Genomic DNA, 16,482 nt, shown 5'->3' with positions numbered 1-16,482 from the left:
ACCCTCGGGTATGACGTGAGGTACCCACCTACAGAGTCCCTCGGGTATGACGTGAGGTACCCACCTACAGAGACCCTCGGGTATGACGTGAGGTACCCACCTACAGAGTCCCTCGGGAATGAGTTCCAGGTTGTTGTTAGCAGCCATGAACTCCTGCAGACTGGATAACTTCCCCACGCCAGACGGCACTCCATCAAAGTCCAGCTTGTTACTGTTCACATAAAGCTTCTTCAACTTCCCCAGCTTACAGATAGCAGACTGGAGAGAGACAGAGGGTAAGACAAAGGGTGCAGTTTAAGTCCAAACCTGTTTGACGTCAACGAACGAGCAGTGTTGTTGGACCGATCTGCAGCCCCTGAACTCACCATCGAAGATGAGGTCAGAATGCTGCTCTACCAGACGACCTACTGTCCCCAACAGATCAGACGACCTACTGTCCCCAACAGGTCAGACGACCTACTGTCCCCAACAGGTCAGACGACCTACTGTCCCCAACAGGTCAGACGACCTACTGTCCCCAACAGGTCAGACGACCTCCTGTCCCCAACAGGTCAGACGACCTACAGTCACCAACAGGTCAGACGACCTACTGTCACCAACAGATCAGACGACCCACTGTCACCAAAAATCCAGGTATACCCAGACGACCTACTGTCCCCAACAGGTCAGACGACCTACTGTCCCCAACAGGTCAGACGACCTACTGTCCCCAACAGGTCAGACGACCTACTGTCCCCAACAGGTCAGACGACCTACTGTCCCCAACAGGTCAGACGACCTACTGTCCCCAACAGGTCAGACGACCTACTGTCCCCAACAGGTCAGACGACCTACTGTCCCCAACAGGTCAGACGACCTACTGTCCCCAACAGGTCAGACGACCTACTGTCCCCAACAGGTCAGACGACCTACTGTCCCCAACAGGTCAGACGACCTACTGTCCCCAACAGGTCAGACGACCTACTGTCCCCAACAGGTCAGACGACCTACTGTCCCCAACAGGTCAGACGACCTACTGTCCCCAACAGGTCAGACGACCTACTGTCCCCAACAGATCAGATGACCTACTGTCACCAAAAGATCCAGGTATACCCAGATGACCCACTGTCCCCAACAGGTCAGACGACCTACTGTCCCCAACAGGTCAGACGACCTACTGTCCCCAACAGGTCAGACGACCTACTGTCCCCAACAGGTCAGACGACCTACTGTCCCCAACAGGTCAGACGACCTACTGTCCCCAACAGGTCAGACGACCTACTGTCCCCAACAGGTCAGACGACCTACTGTCCCCAACAGGTCAGACGACCTACTGTCCCCAACAGGTCAGACGACCTACTGTCCCCAACAGGTCAGACGACCTACTGTCCCCAACAGGTCAGACGACCTACTGTCCCCAACAGGTCAGACGACCTACTGTCCCCAACAGGTCAGACGACCTACTGTCCCCAACAGGTCAGACGACCTACTGTCCCCAACAGGTCAGACGACCTACTGTCCCCAACAGGTCAGACGACCTACTGTCCCCAACAGGTCAGACGACCTACTGTCCCCAACAGGTCAGACGACCTACTGTCCCCAACAGGTCAGACGACCTACTGTCCCCAACAGGTCAGACGACCTACTGTCCCCAACAGGTCAGACGACCTACTGTCCCCAACAGGTCAGACGACCTACTGTCCCCAACAGGTCAGACGACCTACTGTCCCCAACAGGTCAGACGACCTACTGTCCCCAACAGGTCAGACGACCTACTGTCCCCAACAGGTCAGACGACCTACTGTCCCCAACAGGTCAGACGACCTACTGTCACCAACAGGTCAGACGACCTACTGTCCCCAACAGGTCAGACGACCTACTGTCACCAACAGATCAGACGACCTACTGTCACCAACAGATCAGATGACCTACTGTCACCAACAGATCAAGGTCTACATGTCCAACTACCTGGGACAGGAAACACCATGATTGAACAAGTCCAACTACCTGGGACAGGAAACACCATGATTGAACAAGTCCAACTACCTGGGACAGGAAACACCATGATTGTCCTGGGACTAACAACCAGTGCCTCTAAAATTGATTAAAATGGGGTGGTGGTAACTGATCTGCACTTTCTAACCTCCTGCCAACTACATGACCATATTAGAGACACGATTACACAGACACACAAAGAATTAGAAAACAAATCCCACATTGATAAACTCCCATCTCTGTTTAGCTCAAATACCATAAATGTGCCGTCACAGCAGCACGATGTGTGGCCCGTTGCCACGAGAACAGGGAAACCAGTGGAGAACCAACATTGTAAATACACCCCATAATTATCTGGTTATTTATCTTCCCCACTATTCATACTACAACTATTTTCACATTGCTAAAAACACTGTACAAGGCTGATTATATAAACATTGACATGTCTATCTAATGGAAAACCTGTTCTGTGTTATGTTTATATAGCTGGACGTGCATCAGGGGGGTTATAAGGTGTTATAAAGGGTCGTACCATAGCTAAGTGCAAGGGGTTATAATGTGTATTAGGGTGCTATAATGTGTTATAACGCTTTGTACAGTTGCTGGGCGTGCATCAGGGGGTTATAACATGTTATAAAGGGTCGTACCATAGCTAAGTACAAGGGGTTATAGTGTGAGAGAGAGACAGAGAGAGGGAGAGAGAGACATGTTCTTACAGGCAGTGATGTGAGTTGGTTCCTGCTGAGGTTGAGTGTCTCTAGCTGAGTCCATTGGTCGATGCAGAGGGAGAGCTCTGAGATCTGATTGGAGGAGAGGTTGAGACGCTTCAGACTGCTCAGCGTATAGAGACACTCAGGAACCCGACTCAGGTCGTTGAAGGACAGGTCCACATCTAAGGAGAGACCACATAAAGGACATTCATTTCCTGACTTTGGTCTTGGATTGTGTGTGACCTGCCAGGTGTGTGTGTGTGTGTGTTACCTGCCAGGTGTGTGTGTTACCTGCCAGGTGTGTGTGTGTGCTACCTGCCAGGTGTGTGTGTGTGTGTGTGTGTGTGTGTGTGTGTGTGTGTTACCTGCCAGGTGTGTGTGTGTGTGTTACCTGCCAGGTGTGTGTGTGTGTGTTACCTGCCAGGTGTGTGTGTGTGTGTTACCTGCCAGGTGTGTGTGTGTGTGTTACCTGCCAGGTGTGTGTGTGTGTGTTACCTGCCAGGTGTACCAGTCCCTCCAGACTGGTAGGCATGTTGCTCTGGGTTCTCTGGGTGCTCCTCAGGTGGAGAGTCTGGAGGGCCACCATGGCTGGCAGCTGGCTGCTCACACACAGGAGGACTTAGAAAGCTTCGTACCATAGCTGGGCGTGCATCAGGGGGTTATAAACCTTCATATTATAGCTGGGCGTGCATCAGGGGGTTATAAACCTTCATATTATAGCTGGGCGTGCATCAGGGGGTTATAATGTGTATTAAGGTGTTATAATGTGTTATAAAGCTTTGTACAGTAGCTGGGCGTGCCTCAGGGGGTTATAACATGTTATAGTCTCATACCATAGCTAAGTGCAACTCAAGGGGTTATAATGTGTGGTACCGTAGCTGGGAGTGCATTCAGATGGTCATAATGTGTTATAATGTGTGGTACCGTAGCTGGGCGTGCATTCTTCAGATTGTTATAATGTGTGGTACCGTAGCTGGGCGTGCATTCAGATGGTCATAATGTGTTATAATGCTTGGTACCGTAGCTGGGTGTGCATTCAGATGGTTATAATGTGTTATAATGTGTGGTACCGTAGCTGGGTGTGCATTCAGATGGTTATAATGTGTTATAATGCTTGGTACCGTAGCTGGGCGTGCATTCTTCAGATTGTTATAATGTGTGGTACCGTAGCTGGGCGTGCATTCTTCAGATGGTTATAATGTGTTATAAAGCGTCGTACCGTAGCTGGGCGTGCATTCAGATGGTTATAATGTGTTATAAAGCGTCGTACCGTAGCTGGGCGTGCATCAGGGGATTGTTGTTCAGGATGAGGGTCTGCAGGTGGACGAGGCGTCTCATCTGAGGGGGGAGGCTGTCCAGCTTGTTGTCACTCAGGTCCAGGTACAGCAGGTCAGTCAGGTTGATGAACAACTGGTTAGGGATGGCATCGATGCTGGGAGGAGGAGGGTCGGTATTAGGTTATAAGGCAGGTTGATAAACAACTGGTTAGGGTGGCATCGATGCTGGGAGGAGGAGGGTCGGTAATATGTTATAAGGCAGGTTGATAAACAACTGGTTAGGGATGGCATCGATGCTGGGAGGAGGAGGAGGGTCGGTATTAGGTTACAAGGCAGGTTGATAAACAACTGGTTAGGGATGGCATCGATGCTGGGAGGAGGAGGGTCGGTATTAGGTTATAAGGCAGGTTGATAAACAGCTGGTTAGGGATGGCATCGATGCTGGGAGGAGGAGGGTCGGTATTAGGTTATAAGGCAGGTTGATAAACAACTGGTTAGGGATGGCATCGATGCTGGGAGGAGGAGGAGGGTCGGTATTAGGTTATAAGGCAGGTTGATAAACAACTGGTTAGGGATGGCATCGATGCTGGGAGGAGGAGGAGGGTCGGTATTAGGTTATAAGGCAGGTTGATAAACAACTGGTTAGGGATGGCATCGATGCTGGGAGGAGGAGGGTCGGTATTAGGTTATAAGGCAGGTTGATGAACAACTGGTTAGGGATGGCATCGATGCTGGGAGGAGGGTCGATATTAGGTTATAAGGCAGGTTGATAAACAACTGGTTAGGGATGGCATCGATGCTGGGAGGAGGAGGAGGGTCGGTATTAGGTTATAAGGCAGGTTGATAAACAACTGGTTAGGGATGGCATCGATGCTGGGAGGAGGAGGAGGGTCGGTATTAGGTTATAAGGCAGGTTGATGAACAACTGGTTAGGGATGGCATCGATGCTGGAAGGAGGAGGGTCGGTATTAGGTTATAAGGCAGGTTGATAAAGAACTGGTTAGGGATGGCATTGATGCTGGGAGGAGGAGGGTCGGTATTAGGTTATAAGGCAGGTTGATGAACAACTGGTTAGGGATGGCATCGATGCTGGGAGGAGGAGGAGGGTCGGTATTAGGTTATAAGGCAGGTTGATGAACAACTGGTTAGGGATGGCATCGATGCTGGGAGGAGGAGGAGGGTCGGTATTAGGTTATAAGGCAGGTTGATGAACAACTGGTTAGGGATGGCATCGATGCTGGGAGGAGGAGGAGGGTCGGTATTAGGTTATAAGGCAGGTTGATAAACAACTGGTTAGGGATGGCATCGATGCTGGGAGGAGGAGGGTCGGTATTAGGTTATAAGGCAGGTTGATGAACAACTGGTTAGGGATGGCATCGATGCTGGGAGGAGGAGGAGGGTCGGTATTAGGCTATAAGGCAGGTTGATAAACTGGTTAGGGATGGCATCGATGCTGGGAGGAGGAGGAGGGTCGGTTGATAAACAACTGGTTAGGGATGGCATTGATGCTGGGAGGAGGAGGAGGGTCGGTATTAGGCTATAAGGCAGGTTGATAAACAACTGGTTAGGGATGGCATCGATGCTGGGAGGAGGAGGGTCGGTATTAGGCTATAAGGCAGGTTGATAAACAACTGGTTAGGGATGGCATCGATGCTGGGAGGAGGAGGAGGGTCGGTATTAGGTTATAAGGCAGGTTGATAAACAACTGGTTAGGGATGGCATCGATGCTGGGAGGAGGAGGAGGAGGGTCGGTATTAGGTTATAAGGCAGGTTGATGAACAACTGGTTAGGGATGGCATCGATGCTGGGAGGAGGAGGAGGAGGGTCGGTATTAGGTTATAAGGCAGGTTGATGAACAACTGGTTAGGGATGGCATCGATGCTGGGAGGAGGGTCGGTATTAGGTTATAAGGCAGGTTGATGAACAACTGGTTAGGGATGGCATCGATGCTGGGAGGAGGAGGAGGGTCGGTATTAGGTTATAAGGCAGGTTGATAAACAACTGGTTAGGGATGGCATCGATGCTGGGAGGAGGAGGAGGAGGGTCGGTATTAGGTTATAAGGCAGGTTGATGAACAACTGGTTAGGGATGGCATCGATGCTGGGAGGAGGAGGAGGAGGGTCGGTATTAGGTTATAAGGCAGGTTGATGAACAACTGGTTAGGGATGGCATCGATGCTGGGAGGAGGGTCGGTATTAGGTTATAAGGCAGGTTGATGAACAACTGGTTAGGGATGGCATCGATGCTGGGAGGAGGAGGAGGGTCGGTATTAGGTTATAAGGCAGGTTGATGAACAACTGGTTAGGGATGGCATCGATGCTGGGAGGAGGAGGAGGGTCGGTATTAGGTTATAAGGCAGGTTGATGAACAACTGGTTAGGGATGGCATCGATGCTGGGAGGAGGAGGAGGGTCGGTATTAGGTTATAAGGCAGGTTGATGAACAACTGGTTAGGGATGGCATCGATGCTAGGAGGAGGAGGAGGGTCGGTATTAGGTTATAAGGCAGGTTGATGAACAACTGGTTAGGGATGGCATCGATGCTGGGAGGAGGAGGAGGGTCGGTATTAGGTTATAAGGCAGGTTGATAAACAACTGGTTAGGGATGGCATCGATGCTGGGAGGAGGAGGGTCGGTATTAGGTTATAAGGCAGGTTGATAAACAACTGGTTAGGGATGGCATCGATGCTGGGAGGAGGAGGAGGGTCGGTATTAGGTTATAAGGCAGGTTGATAAACAACTGGTTAGGGATGGCATCGATGCTGGGAGGAGGAGGGTCGGTATTAGGTTATAAGGCAGGTTGATAAACAACTGGTTAGGGATGGCATCGATGCTGGGAGGAGGAGGAGGGTCGGTATTAGGTTATAAGGCAGGTTGATGAACAACTGGTTAGGGATGGCATCGATGCTGGGAGGAGGAGGAGGAGGGTCGGTATTAGGTTATAAGGCAGGTTGATGAACAACTGGTTAGGGATGGCATCGATGCTGGGAGGAGGGTCGGTATTAGGTTATAAGGCAGGTTGATGAACAACTGGTTAGGGATGGCATCGATGCTGGGAGGAGGAGGAGGGTCGGTATTAGGTTATAAGGCAGGTTGATAAACAACTGGTTAGGGATGGCATCGATGCTGGGAGGAGGAGGAGGAGGGTCGGTATTAGGTTATAAGGCAGGTTGATGAACAACTGGTTAGGGATGGCATCGATGCTGGGAGGAGGAGGAGGAGGGTCGGTATTAGGTTATAAGGCAGGTTGATGAACAACTGGTTAGGGATGGCATCGATGCTGGGAGGAGGGTCGGTATTAGGTTATAAGGCAGGTTGATGAACAACTGGTTAGGGATGGCATCGATGCTGGGAGGAGGAGGAGGGTCGGTATTAGGTTATAAGGCAGGTTGATGAACAACTGGTTAGGGATGGCATCGATGCTGGGAGGAGGAGGAGGGTCGGTATTAGGTTATAAGGCAGGTTGATGAACAACTGGTTAGGGATGGCATCGATGCTGGGAGGAGGAGGAGGGTCGGTATTAGGTTATAAGGCAGGTTGATGAACAACTGGTTAGGGATGGCATCGATGCTAGGAGGAGGAGGAGGGTCGGTATTAGGTTATAAGGCAGGTTGATGAACAACTGGTTAGGGATGGCATCGATGCTGGGAGGAGGAGGAGGGTCGGTATTAGGTTATAAGGCAGGTTGATAAACAACTGGTTAGGGATGGCATCGATGCTGGGAGGAGGAGGGTCGGTATTAGGTTATAAGGCAGGTTGATAAACAACTGGTTAGGGATGGCATCGATGCTGGGAGGAGGAGGAGGGTCGGTATTAGGTTATAAGGCAGGTTGATGAACAACTGGTTAGGGATGGCATCGATGCTGGGAGGAGGAGGAGGAGGGTCGGTATTAGGTTATAAGGCAGGTTGATGAACAACTGGTTAGGGATGGCATCGATGCTGGGAGGAGGGTCGGTATTAGGTTATAAGGCAGGTTGATGAACAACTGGTTAGGGATGGCATCGATGCTGGGAGGAGGAGGAGGGTCGGTATTAGGTTATAAGGCAGGTTGATAAACAACTGGTTAGGGATGGCATCGATGCTGGGAGGAGGAGGAGGAGGGTCGGTATTAGGTTATAAGGCAGGTTGATGAACAACTGGTTAGGGATGGCATCGATGCTGGGAGGAGGAGGAGGAGGGTCGGTATTAGGTTATAAGGCAGGTTGATGAACAACTGGTTAGGGATGGCATCGATGCTGGGAGGAGGGTCGGTATTAGGTTATAAGGCAGGTTGATGAACAACTGGTTAGGGATGGCATCGATGCTGGGAGGAGGAGGAGGGTCGGTATTAGGTTATAAGGCAGGTTGATGAACAACTGGTTAGGGATGGCATCGATGCTGGGAGGAGGAGGAGGGTCGGTATTAGGTTATAAGGCAGGTTGATGAACAACTGGTTAGGGATGGCATCGATGCTGGGAGGAGGAGGAGGGTCGGTATTAGGTTATAAGGCAGGTTGATGAACAACTGGTTAGGGATGGCATCGATGCTAGGAGGAGGAGGAGGGTCGGTATTAGGTTATAAGGCAGGTTGATGAACAACTGGTTAGGGATGGCATCGATGCTGGGAGGAGGAGGAGGGTCGGTATTAGGTTATAAGGCAGGTTGATAAACAACTGGTTAGGGATGGCATCGATGCTGGGAGGAGGAGGGTCGGTATTAGGTTATAAGGCAGGTTGATAAACAACTGGTTAGGGATGGCATCGATGCTGGGAGGAGGAGGAGGGTCGGTATTAGGTTATAAGGCAGGTTGATAAACAACTGGTTAGGGATGGCATCGATGCTGGGAGGAGGAGGGTCGGTATTAGGTTATAAGGCAGGTTGATAAACAACTGGTTAGGGATGGCATCGATGCTGGGAGGAGGAGGAGGGTCGGTATTAGGTTATAAGGCAGGTTGATGAACAACTGGTTAGGGATGGCATCGATGCTGGGAGGAGGAGGAGGAGGGTCGGTATTAGGTTATAAGGCAGGTTGATGAACAACTGGTTAGGGATGGCATCGATGCTGGGAGGAGGGTCGGTATTAGGTTATAAGGCAGGTTGATGAACAACTGGTTAGGGATGGCATCGATGCTGGGAGGAGGAGGAGGGTCGGTATTAGGTTATAAGGCAGGTTGATAAACAACTGGTTAGGGATGGCATCGATGCTGGGAGGAGGAGGAGGAGGGTCGGTATTAGGTTATAAGGCAGGTTGATGAACAACTGGTTAGGGATGGCATCGATGCTGGGAGGAGGAGGAGGAGGGTCGGTATTAGGTTATAAGGCAGGTTGATGAACAACTGGTTAGGGATGGCATCGATGCTGGGAGGAGGGTCGGTATTAGGTTATAAGGCAGGTTGATGAACAACTGGTTAGGGATGGCATCGATGCTGGGAGGAGGAGGAGGGTCGGTATTAGGTTATAAGGCAGGTTGATGAACAACTGGTTAGGGATGGCATCGATGCTGGGAGGAGGAGGAGGGTCGGTATTAGGTTATAAGGCAGGTTGATGAACAACTGGTTAGGGATGGCATCGATGCTGGGAGGAGGAGGAGGGTCGGTATTAGGTTATAAGGCAGGTTGATGAACAACTGGTTAGGGATGGCATCGATGCTAGGAGGAGGAGGAGGGTCGGTATTAGGTTATAAGGCAGGTTGATGAACAACTGGTTAGGGATGGCATCGATGCTGGGAGGAGGAGGAGGGTCGGTATTAGGTTATAAGGCAGGTTGATAAACAACTGGTTAGGGATGGCATCGATGCTGGGAGGAGGAGGGTCGGTATTAGGTTATAAGGCAGGTTGATAAACAACTGGTTAGGGATGGCATCGATGCTGGGAGGAGGAGGAGGGTCGGTATTAGGTTATAAGGCAGGTTGATAAACAACTGGTTAGGGATGGCATCGATGCTGGGAGGAGGAGGGTCGGTATTAGGTTATAAGGCAGGTTGATAAACAACTGGTTAGGGATGGCATCGATGCTGGGAGGAGGAGGAGGGTCGGTATTAGGTTATAAGGCAGGTTGATGAACAACTGGTTAGGGATGGCATCGATGCTGGGAGGAGGAGGAGGGTCGGTTGATGAACAAGTATTCAGACCCCTTGACTTTTTTCACGTTACAGCCTTATTTTCAAATGAATTAAATAGTTTTTTCCACCTAATCGATCTAAACACAATACCCCATAATGACAAAAGCAAAAACTGGTTTTTATTCATGTTTGCTAATTTTTACAAATAAAACACTGAAATATCACATATACATACAGTGCCTTGCGAAAGTATTCGGCCCCCTTGAACTTTGCGACCTTTTGCCACATTTCAGGCTTCAAACATAAAGATATAAAACTGTATTTTTTTGTGAAGAATCAACAAGTGGGACACAATCATGAAGTGGAACGACATTTATTGGATATTTCAAACTTTTTTAACAAATCAAAAACTGAAAAATTGGGCGTGCAAAATTATTAAACCTGTATTCACTTTGTCCTTATAGGGTATTGTGATGTCATTATAGGGGATTGTGATGTCATTATAGGGGATTGTGATGTCATTATAGGGGATTGTGATGTCATTATAGGGTATTGTGATGTCATTATAGGGTATTGTGTGTAAGAGACAAAATAATATTTAATCAATTTTAAAATAAGGCTGTAACGGAACAAAATGTGGAAAAAGTCACGGGGTCTGAATACTTTCCAAAGGCTCTGTGTGTATAATATATTTATATCCTGTTATAGCTTAAGTTATAAGGCCTGTTAGTGACCTGCTATAACATATTACAAGAGGTTCTACCTGTTGTGGCTGAGGTTGTTATTAGAGGTTATAAGGCCTGTTAGTGACCTGTTATAACATATTACAAGAGGTTCTACCTGTTGTGGCTGAGGTTGTTATTAGAGGTTATAAGGCCTGTTAGTGACCTGTTATAACATATTACAAGAGGTTCTACCTGTTGTGGCTGAGGTTGTTATTAGAGGTTATAAGGCCTGTTAGTGACCTGCTAGAGGTTATAAGGCCTGTTAGTGACCTGTTATAACATATTATAAGAGGTTCTACCTGTTGTGGCTGAGGTTGTTATTAGAGGTTATAAGGCCTGTTAGTGACCTGCTAGAGGTTATAAGGCCTGTTAGTGACCTGTTATAACATATTACAAGAGGTTCTACCTGTTGTGGCTGAGGTTGAGCACCAGCATGTTCTTGGAGTTCTCCAGGTCTCGGGGGATCTCAGTCAGCTGGTTGAAGCTCAGGTCCTGGAGAACACAGAATAACATACAAAACAGATCATGAACAGACTGTTCTATGATTAATGGGCAATTACCACAGACTTTATCTGGAGAGAGATGGAGACAGAAGGATATCTCGAAAGAGAGAAAGAGAGAGAGAGATGAGAAGGATATCTCGAAAGAAAGAAAGAGAGAGAGATGAGAGAAGGATATCTCGAAAGAAAGAAAGAGAGAGAGATGAGAGAAGGATATCTCGAAAGAAAGAAAGAGAGAGAGAGATGAGAGAAGGATATCTCGAAAGAAAGAAAGAGATGAGAGAAGGATATCTCGAAAGAAAGAAAGAGATGAGAGAAGGATATCTCGAAAGAAAGAAAGAGAGAGAGAGATGAGAGAACGATATCTCGAAAGAAAGAAAGAGAGAGATGAGAGAAGGATATCTCGAAAGAAAGAAAGAAAGAAAGAGAGAGAGATGGAGACAGAAGGATATCTCGAAAGAAAGAAAGAGAGAGATGAGAGAAGGATATCTCGAAAGAGAGAGAGATGAGAGAAGGATATCTCGAAAGAAAGAAAGAGAGAGAAGGATCTCGAAAGAAAGAAAGAAAGAAAGAAAGAAAGAAAGAAAGAGAGAGAGAAGGATATCTGGAAAGAAAGAAAGAGAGAGATGGAGAGAAGGATATCTGGAAAGAAAGAAAGAGAGAGATGGAGAGAGAAGGATATCTGGAAAGAGAGAAGAGACGGAGAGAGAAGGATATCTGGAAAGAGAGACAGATCTCCTCACCAGGACTGAGAGGTCGTCCAGCTGAAAGATGTCATCAGGAACTCCAGAGTTCTTCAGGTTGTTGGCCCGGGCAACCACCGCCTTAAATACATGAAACAAAGTTGACCTTTCCACACCTGAACCCATCTCAGAAAGCGAGAGTGTGAGTGTGTGTTAGTTACCCTGAGGTTCGGCAGGCTGGACAGTTCTCCATGTAGAGTAGTCAGGCTGTTGTGACTCACAGACAGATGTTCCTGAGGACAGATCGACAGTACAGAGTTCACACACACAGAGACGCACACACACACACTGAGACGCACACACACACACTGAGGCGCACACACACACACTGAGGCGCACACACACACACTGAGACGCACGCATACACACAGAGACGCACACACACAGAGGCGCACACACACACAATGAGACGCACGCATACACACAGAGACGCACACACACAGAGACGCACACACACACACAGAGACGCACACACACACACACTGAGGCGCACACACACACACTGAGGCGCACACACACACACACTGAGGCGCACACACACACACACACACTGAGGCGCACACACACTGAGGCGCACACACACTGAGGCGCACACACACACACACACACACAGAGGCGCACACACACACACAGAGGCGCACACACACACACACAGGCGCACACACACAGAGGCGCACACACACACACACAGAGGCGCACACACACACACACACAGAGGCGCACACACACAGGCGCACACGCACACACACACACAGAGACGCACACACACACACTGAGGCGCACACACACACACACACACACACACACACACACACACACACACTGAGGCGCACACACACACACTGAGGCGCACACACACACTGAGGCGCACACACACACTGAGGCGCACACACACACACACTGAGGCGCACACACACACTGAGGCGCACACACACACACACACACACTGAGGCGCACACACACTGAGGCGCACACACACTGAGGCGCACACACACTGAGGCGCACACACACACACTGAGGCGCACACACACACACTGAGGCGCACACACACACACTGAGGCGCACACACACACACTGAGGCGCACACACACACACACTGAGGCGCACACATACACACACACACACAACGTTGAGGTACTAACCATTCTCAATAGATATAAAAACAGACTTCATTGACTTGCTGATTGATGTGAGGAAAACCTTTTCATTAGTGGTGGAGAGCTGAGCCAGATCAGAAGAACTATCAGATCCCAAAACGGACACATTTATAAACCTGCTTCTATGTGTAATCAGGGCCAGGTAGTCTATAGGTCTACTTCACTGTGTAATCAGGTAGTCTATAGGTCTACTTCCATGTGTAATCAGGTAGTCTATAGGTCTACTTCCATGTGTAATCAGGGCCAGGTAGTCTATTGGTCTACTTCCATGTGTAATCAGGGCCAGGTAGTCTATAGGTCTACTTCCATGTGTAATCAGGTAGTCTATAGGTCTACTGCACTGTGTAATCAGGTAGTCTATAGGTCTACTTCTATGTGTAATCAGGCCAGGTAGTCTATAGGTCTACTTCCATGTGTAATCAGGTAGTCTATAGGTCTACTTCCATGTGTAATCAGGTAGTCTATAGGTCTACTTCCATGTGTAATCAGGTAGTCTATAGGTCTACTTCCATGTGTAATCAGGTAGTCTATAGGTCTACTTCCATGTGTAATCAGGTAGTCTATAGGTCTACCTCACTGTGTAATCAGGTAGTCTATAGGTCTACTTCACTGTGTAATCAGGGCCAGGTAGTCTATAGGTCTACTTCACTGTGTAATCAGGGCCAGGTAGTCTATAGGTCTACTTCTATGTGTAATCAGGTAGTCTATAGGTCTACTTCTATGTGTAATCAGGTAGTCTATAGGTCTACTTCTATGTGTAATCAGGTAGTCTATAGGTCTACTTCACTGTGTAATCAGGTAGTCTATAGGTCTACCTCACTGTGTAATCAGGTAGTCTATAGGTCTACTTCTATGTGTAATCAGGTAGTCTATAGGTCTACTTCCATGTGTAATCAGGTAGTCTATAGGTCTACTTCCATGTGTAATCAGGTAGTCTATAGGTCTACTTCCATGTGTAATCAGGTAGTCTATAGGTCTACTTCTATGTGTAATCAGGCCAGGTAGTCTATAGGTCTACTTCCATGTGTAATCAGGTAGTCTATAGGTCTACTTCCATGTGTAATCAGGTAGTCTATAGGTCTACTTCCATGTGTAATCAGGTAGTCTATAGGTCTACTTCTATGTGTAATCAGGTAGTCTATAGTCTACTTCCATGTGTAATCAGGTAGTCTATAGGTCTACTTCCATGTGTAATCAGGTAGTCTATAGGTCTACTTCTATGTGTAATCAGGGCCAGGTAGTCTATAGGTCTACTTCCATGTGTAATCAGGTAGTCTATAGGTCTACTTCACTGTGTAATCAGGTAGTCTATAGGTCTACTTCACTGTGTAATCAGGTAGTCTATAGGTCTACTTCACTGTGTAATCAGGTAGTCTATAGGTCTACTTCACTGTGTAATCAGGTAGTCTATAGGTCTACTTCCATGTGTAATCAGGCCAGGTAGTCTATAGGTCTACTTCCATGTGTAATCAGGCCAGGTAGTCTATAGGTCTACTGCACTGTGTAATCAGGTAGTCTATAGGGCTACTTCCATGTGTAATCAGGTAGTCTATAGGTCTACTTCCATGTGTAATCAGGCCAGGTAGTCTATAGGTCTACTTCCATGTGTAATCAGGTATCTATAGGGCTACTTCCATGTGTAATCAGGTAGTCTATAGGTCTACTTCCATGTGTAATCAGGTAGTCTATAGGTCTACTTCCATGTGTAATCAGGTAGTCTATAGGTCTACTTCCATGTGTAATCAGGTAGTCTATAGGTCTACTTCTATGTGTAATCAGGGCCAGGTAGTCTATAGGTCTACTTCCATGTGTAATCAGGTAGTCTATAGGTCTACTTCACTGTGTAATCAGGTAGTCTATTGGTCTACTTCCATGTGTAATCAGGTAGTCTATAGGTCTACTTCCATGTGTAATCAGGTAGTCTATAGGTCTACTTCCATGTGTAATCAGGTAGTCTATAGGTCTACTTCCATGTGTAATCAGGTAGTCTATTGGTCTACTTCCATGTGTAATCAGGTAGTCTATAGGTCTACTTCCATGTGTAATCAGGTAGTCTATAGGTCTACTTCCATGTGTAATCAGGTAGTCTATAGGTCTACTTCCATGTGTAATCAGGTAGTCTATAGGTCTACTTCACTGTGTAATCAGGTAGTCTATTGGTCTACTTCCATGTGTAATCAGGTAGTCTATAGGTCTACTTCCATGTGTAATCAGGTAGTCTATAGGTCTACTTCCATGTGTAATCAGGTAGTCTATAGGTCTACTTCACTGTGTAATCAGGTAGTCTATTGGTCTACTTCCATGTGTAATCAGGTAGTCTATAGGTCTACTTCCATGTGTAATCAGGTAGTCTATAGGTCTACCTCACTGTGTAATCAGGTAGTCTATTGGTCTACTTCACTGTGTAATCAGGTAGTCTATTGGTCTACTTCCATGTGTAATCAGGTAGTCTATAGGTCTACTTCTATGTGTAATCAGGTAGTCTATAGGTCTACTTCCATGTGTAATCAGGCCAGGTAGTCTATAGGTCTACTTCCATGTGTAATCAGGCCAGGTAGTCTATAGGTCTACTTCCATGTGTAATCAGGCCAGGTAGTCTATAGGTCTACTTCACTGTGTAATCAGGTAGTCTATAGGTCTACTTCCATGTGTAATCAGGCCAGGTAGTCTATAGGTCTACTTCCATGTGTAATCAGGGCCAGGTAGTCTATAGGTCTACTGCACTGTGTAATCAGGTAGTCTATAGGTCTAATTCACTGTGTAATCAGGTAGTCTATAGGTCTACTTCACTGTGTAATCAGGTAGTCTATAGGTCTACTTCCATGTGTAATCAGGTAGTCTATAGGTCTACTTCCATGTGTAATCAGGGCCAGGTAGTCTATAGTCTACTTCTATGTGTAATCAGGTAGTCTATAGGTCTACTTCACTGTGTAATCAGGTAGTCTATTGGTCTACTTCCATGTGTAATCAGGTAGTCTATAGGTCTACCTCACTGTGTAATCAGGTAGTCTATAGGTCTACTTCTATGTGTAATCAGGTAGTCTATAGGTCTGCTTCTATGTGTAATCAGGTAGTCTATAGGTCTACTTCCATGTGTAATCAGGTAGTCTATAGGTCTACCTCACTGTGTAATCAGGTAGTCTATAGGTCTACTTCTATGTGTAATCAGGTAGTCTATAGGTCTACTTCCATGTGTAATCAGGGCCAGGTAGTCTATAGGTCTACTTCCATGTGTAATCAGGTAGTCTATAGGTCTACTTCTATGTGTAATCAGGGCCAGGTAGTCTATAGGTCTACTTCCATGTGTAATCAGGTAGTCTATAGGTCTACTTCCATGTGTAATCAGGGCCAGGTAGTCT

The 16,482-nt window shown here is 47.5% G+C and overlaps 1 protein-coding gene across 2 annotated transcripts in view; it reads right to left on the bottom strand.

Annotated features, from left to right (window-relative positions):
* The window catches only part of LOC135538769 (protein flightless-1 homolog), a 92,340-nt gene that overhangs the window by 50,997 nt on the left and 24,861 nt on the right, over positions 1-16,482 (bottom strand). For both annotated transcript variants that reach the window (XM_064964682.1, XM_064964683.1), the window contains exons 3-9: positions 12,128-12,199; positions 11,967-12,047; positions 11,130-11,215; positions 3,955-4,116; positions 3,180-3,283; positions 2,691-2,866; positions 101-258 (exon numbers count right to left, since the gene is read on the bottom strand). In XM_064964682.1, the coding sequence (XP_064820754.1) occupies positions 101-258; positions 2,691-2,866; positions 3,180-3,283; positions 3,955-4,116; positions 11,130-11,215; positions 11,967-12,047; positions 12,128-12,199 (839 nt within the window). The remainder of the gene's footprint in view (positions 1-100; positions 259-2,690; positions 2,867-3,179; positions 3,284-3,954; positions 4,117-11,129; positions 11,216-11,966; positions 12,048-12,127; positions 12,200-16,482) is intronic.

The sequence above is a fragment of the Oncorhynchus masou genome, unplaced genomic scaffold (assembly GCF_036934945.1).
Source record: "Oncorhynchus masou masou isolate Uvic2021 unplaced genomic scaffold, UVic_Omas_1.1 unplaced_scaffold_181, whole genome shotgun sequence".
NCBI classification, from domain to species: Eukaryota; Metazoa; Chordata; class Actinopteri; order Salmoniformes; family Salmonidae; genus Oncorhynchus; species Oncorhynchus masou.
This window is presented reverse-complemented; position numbering and strand designations above follow the sequence as displayed.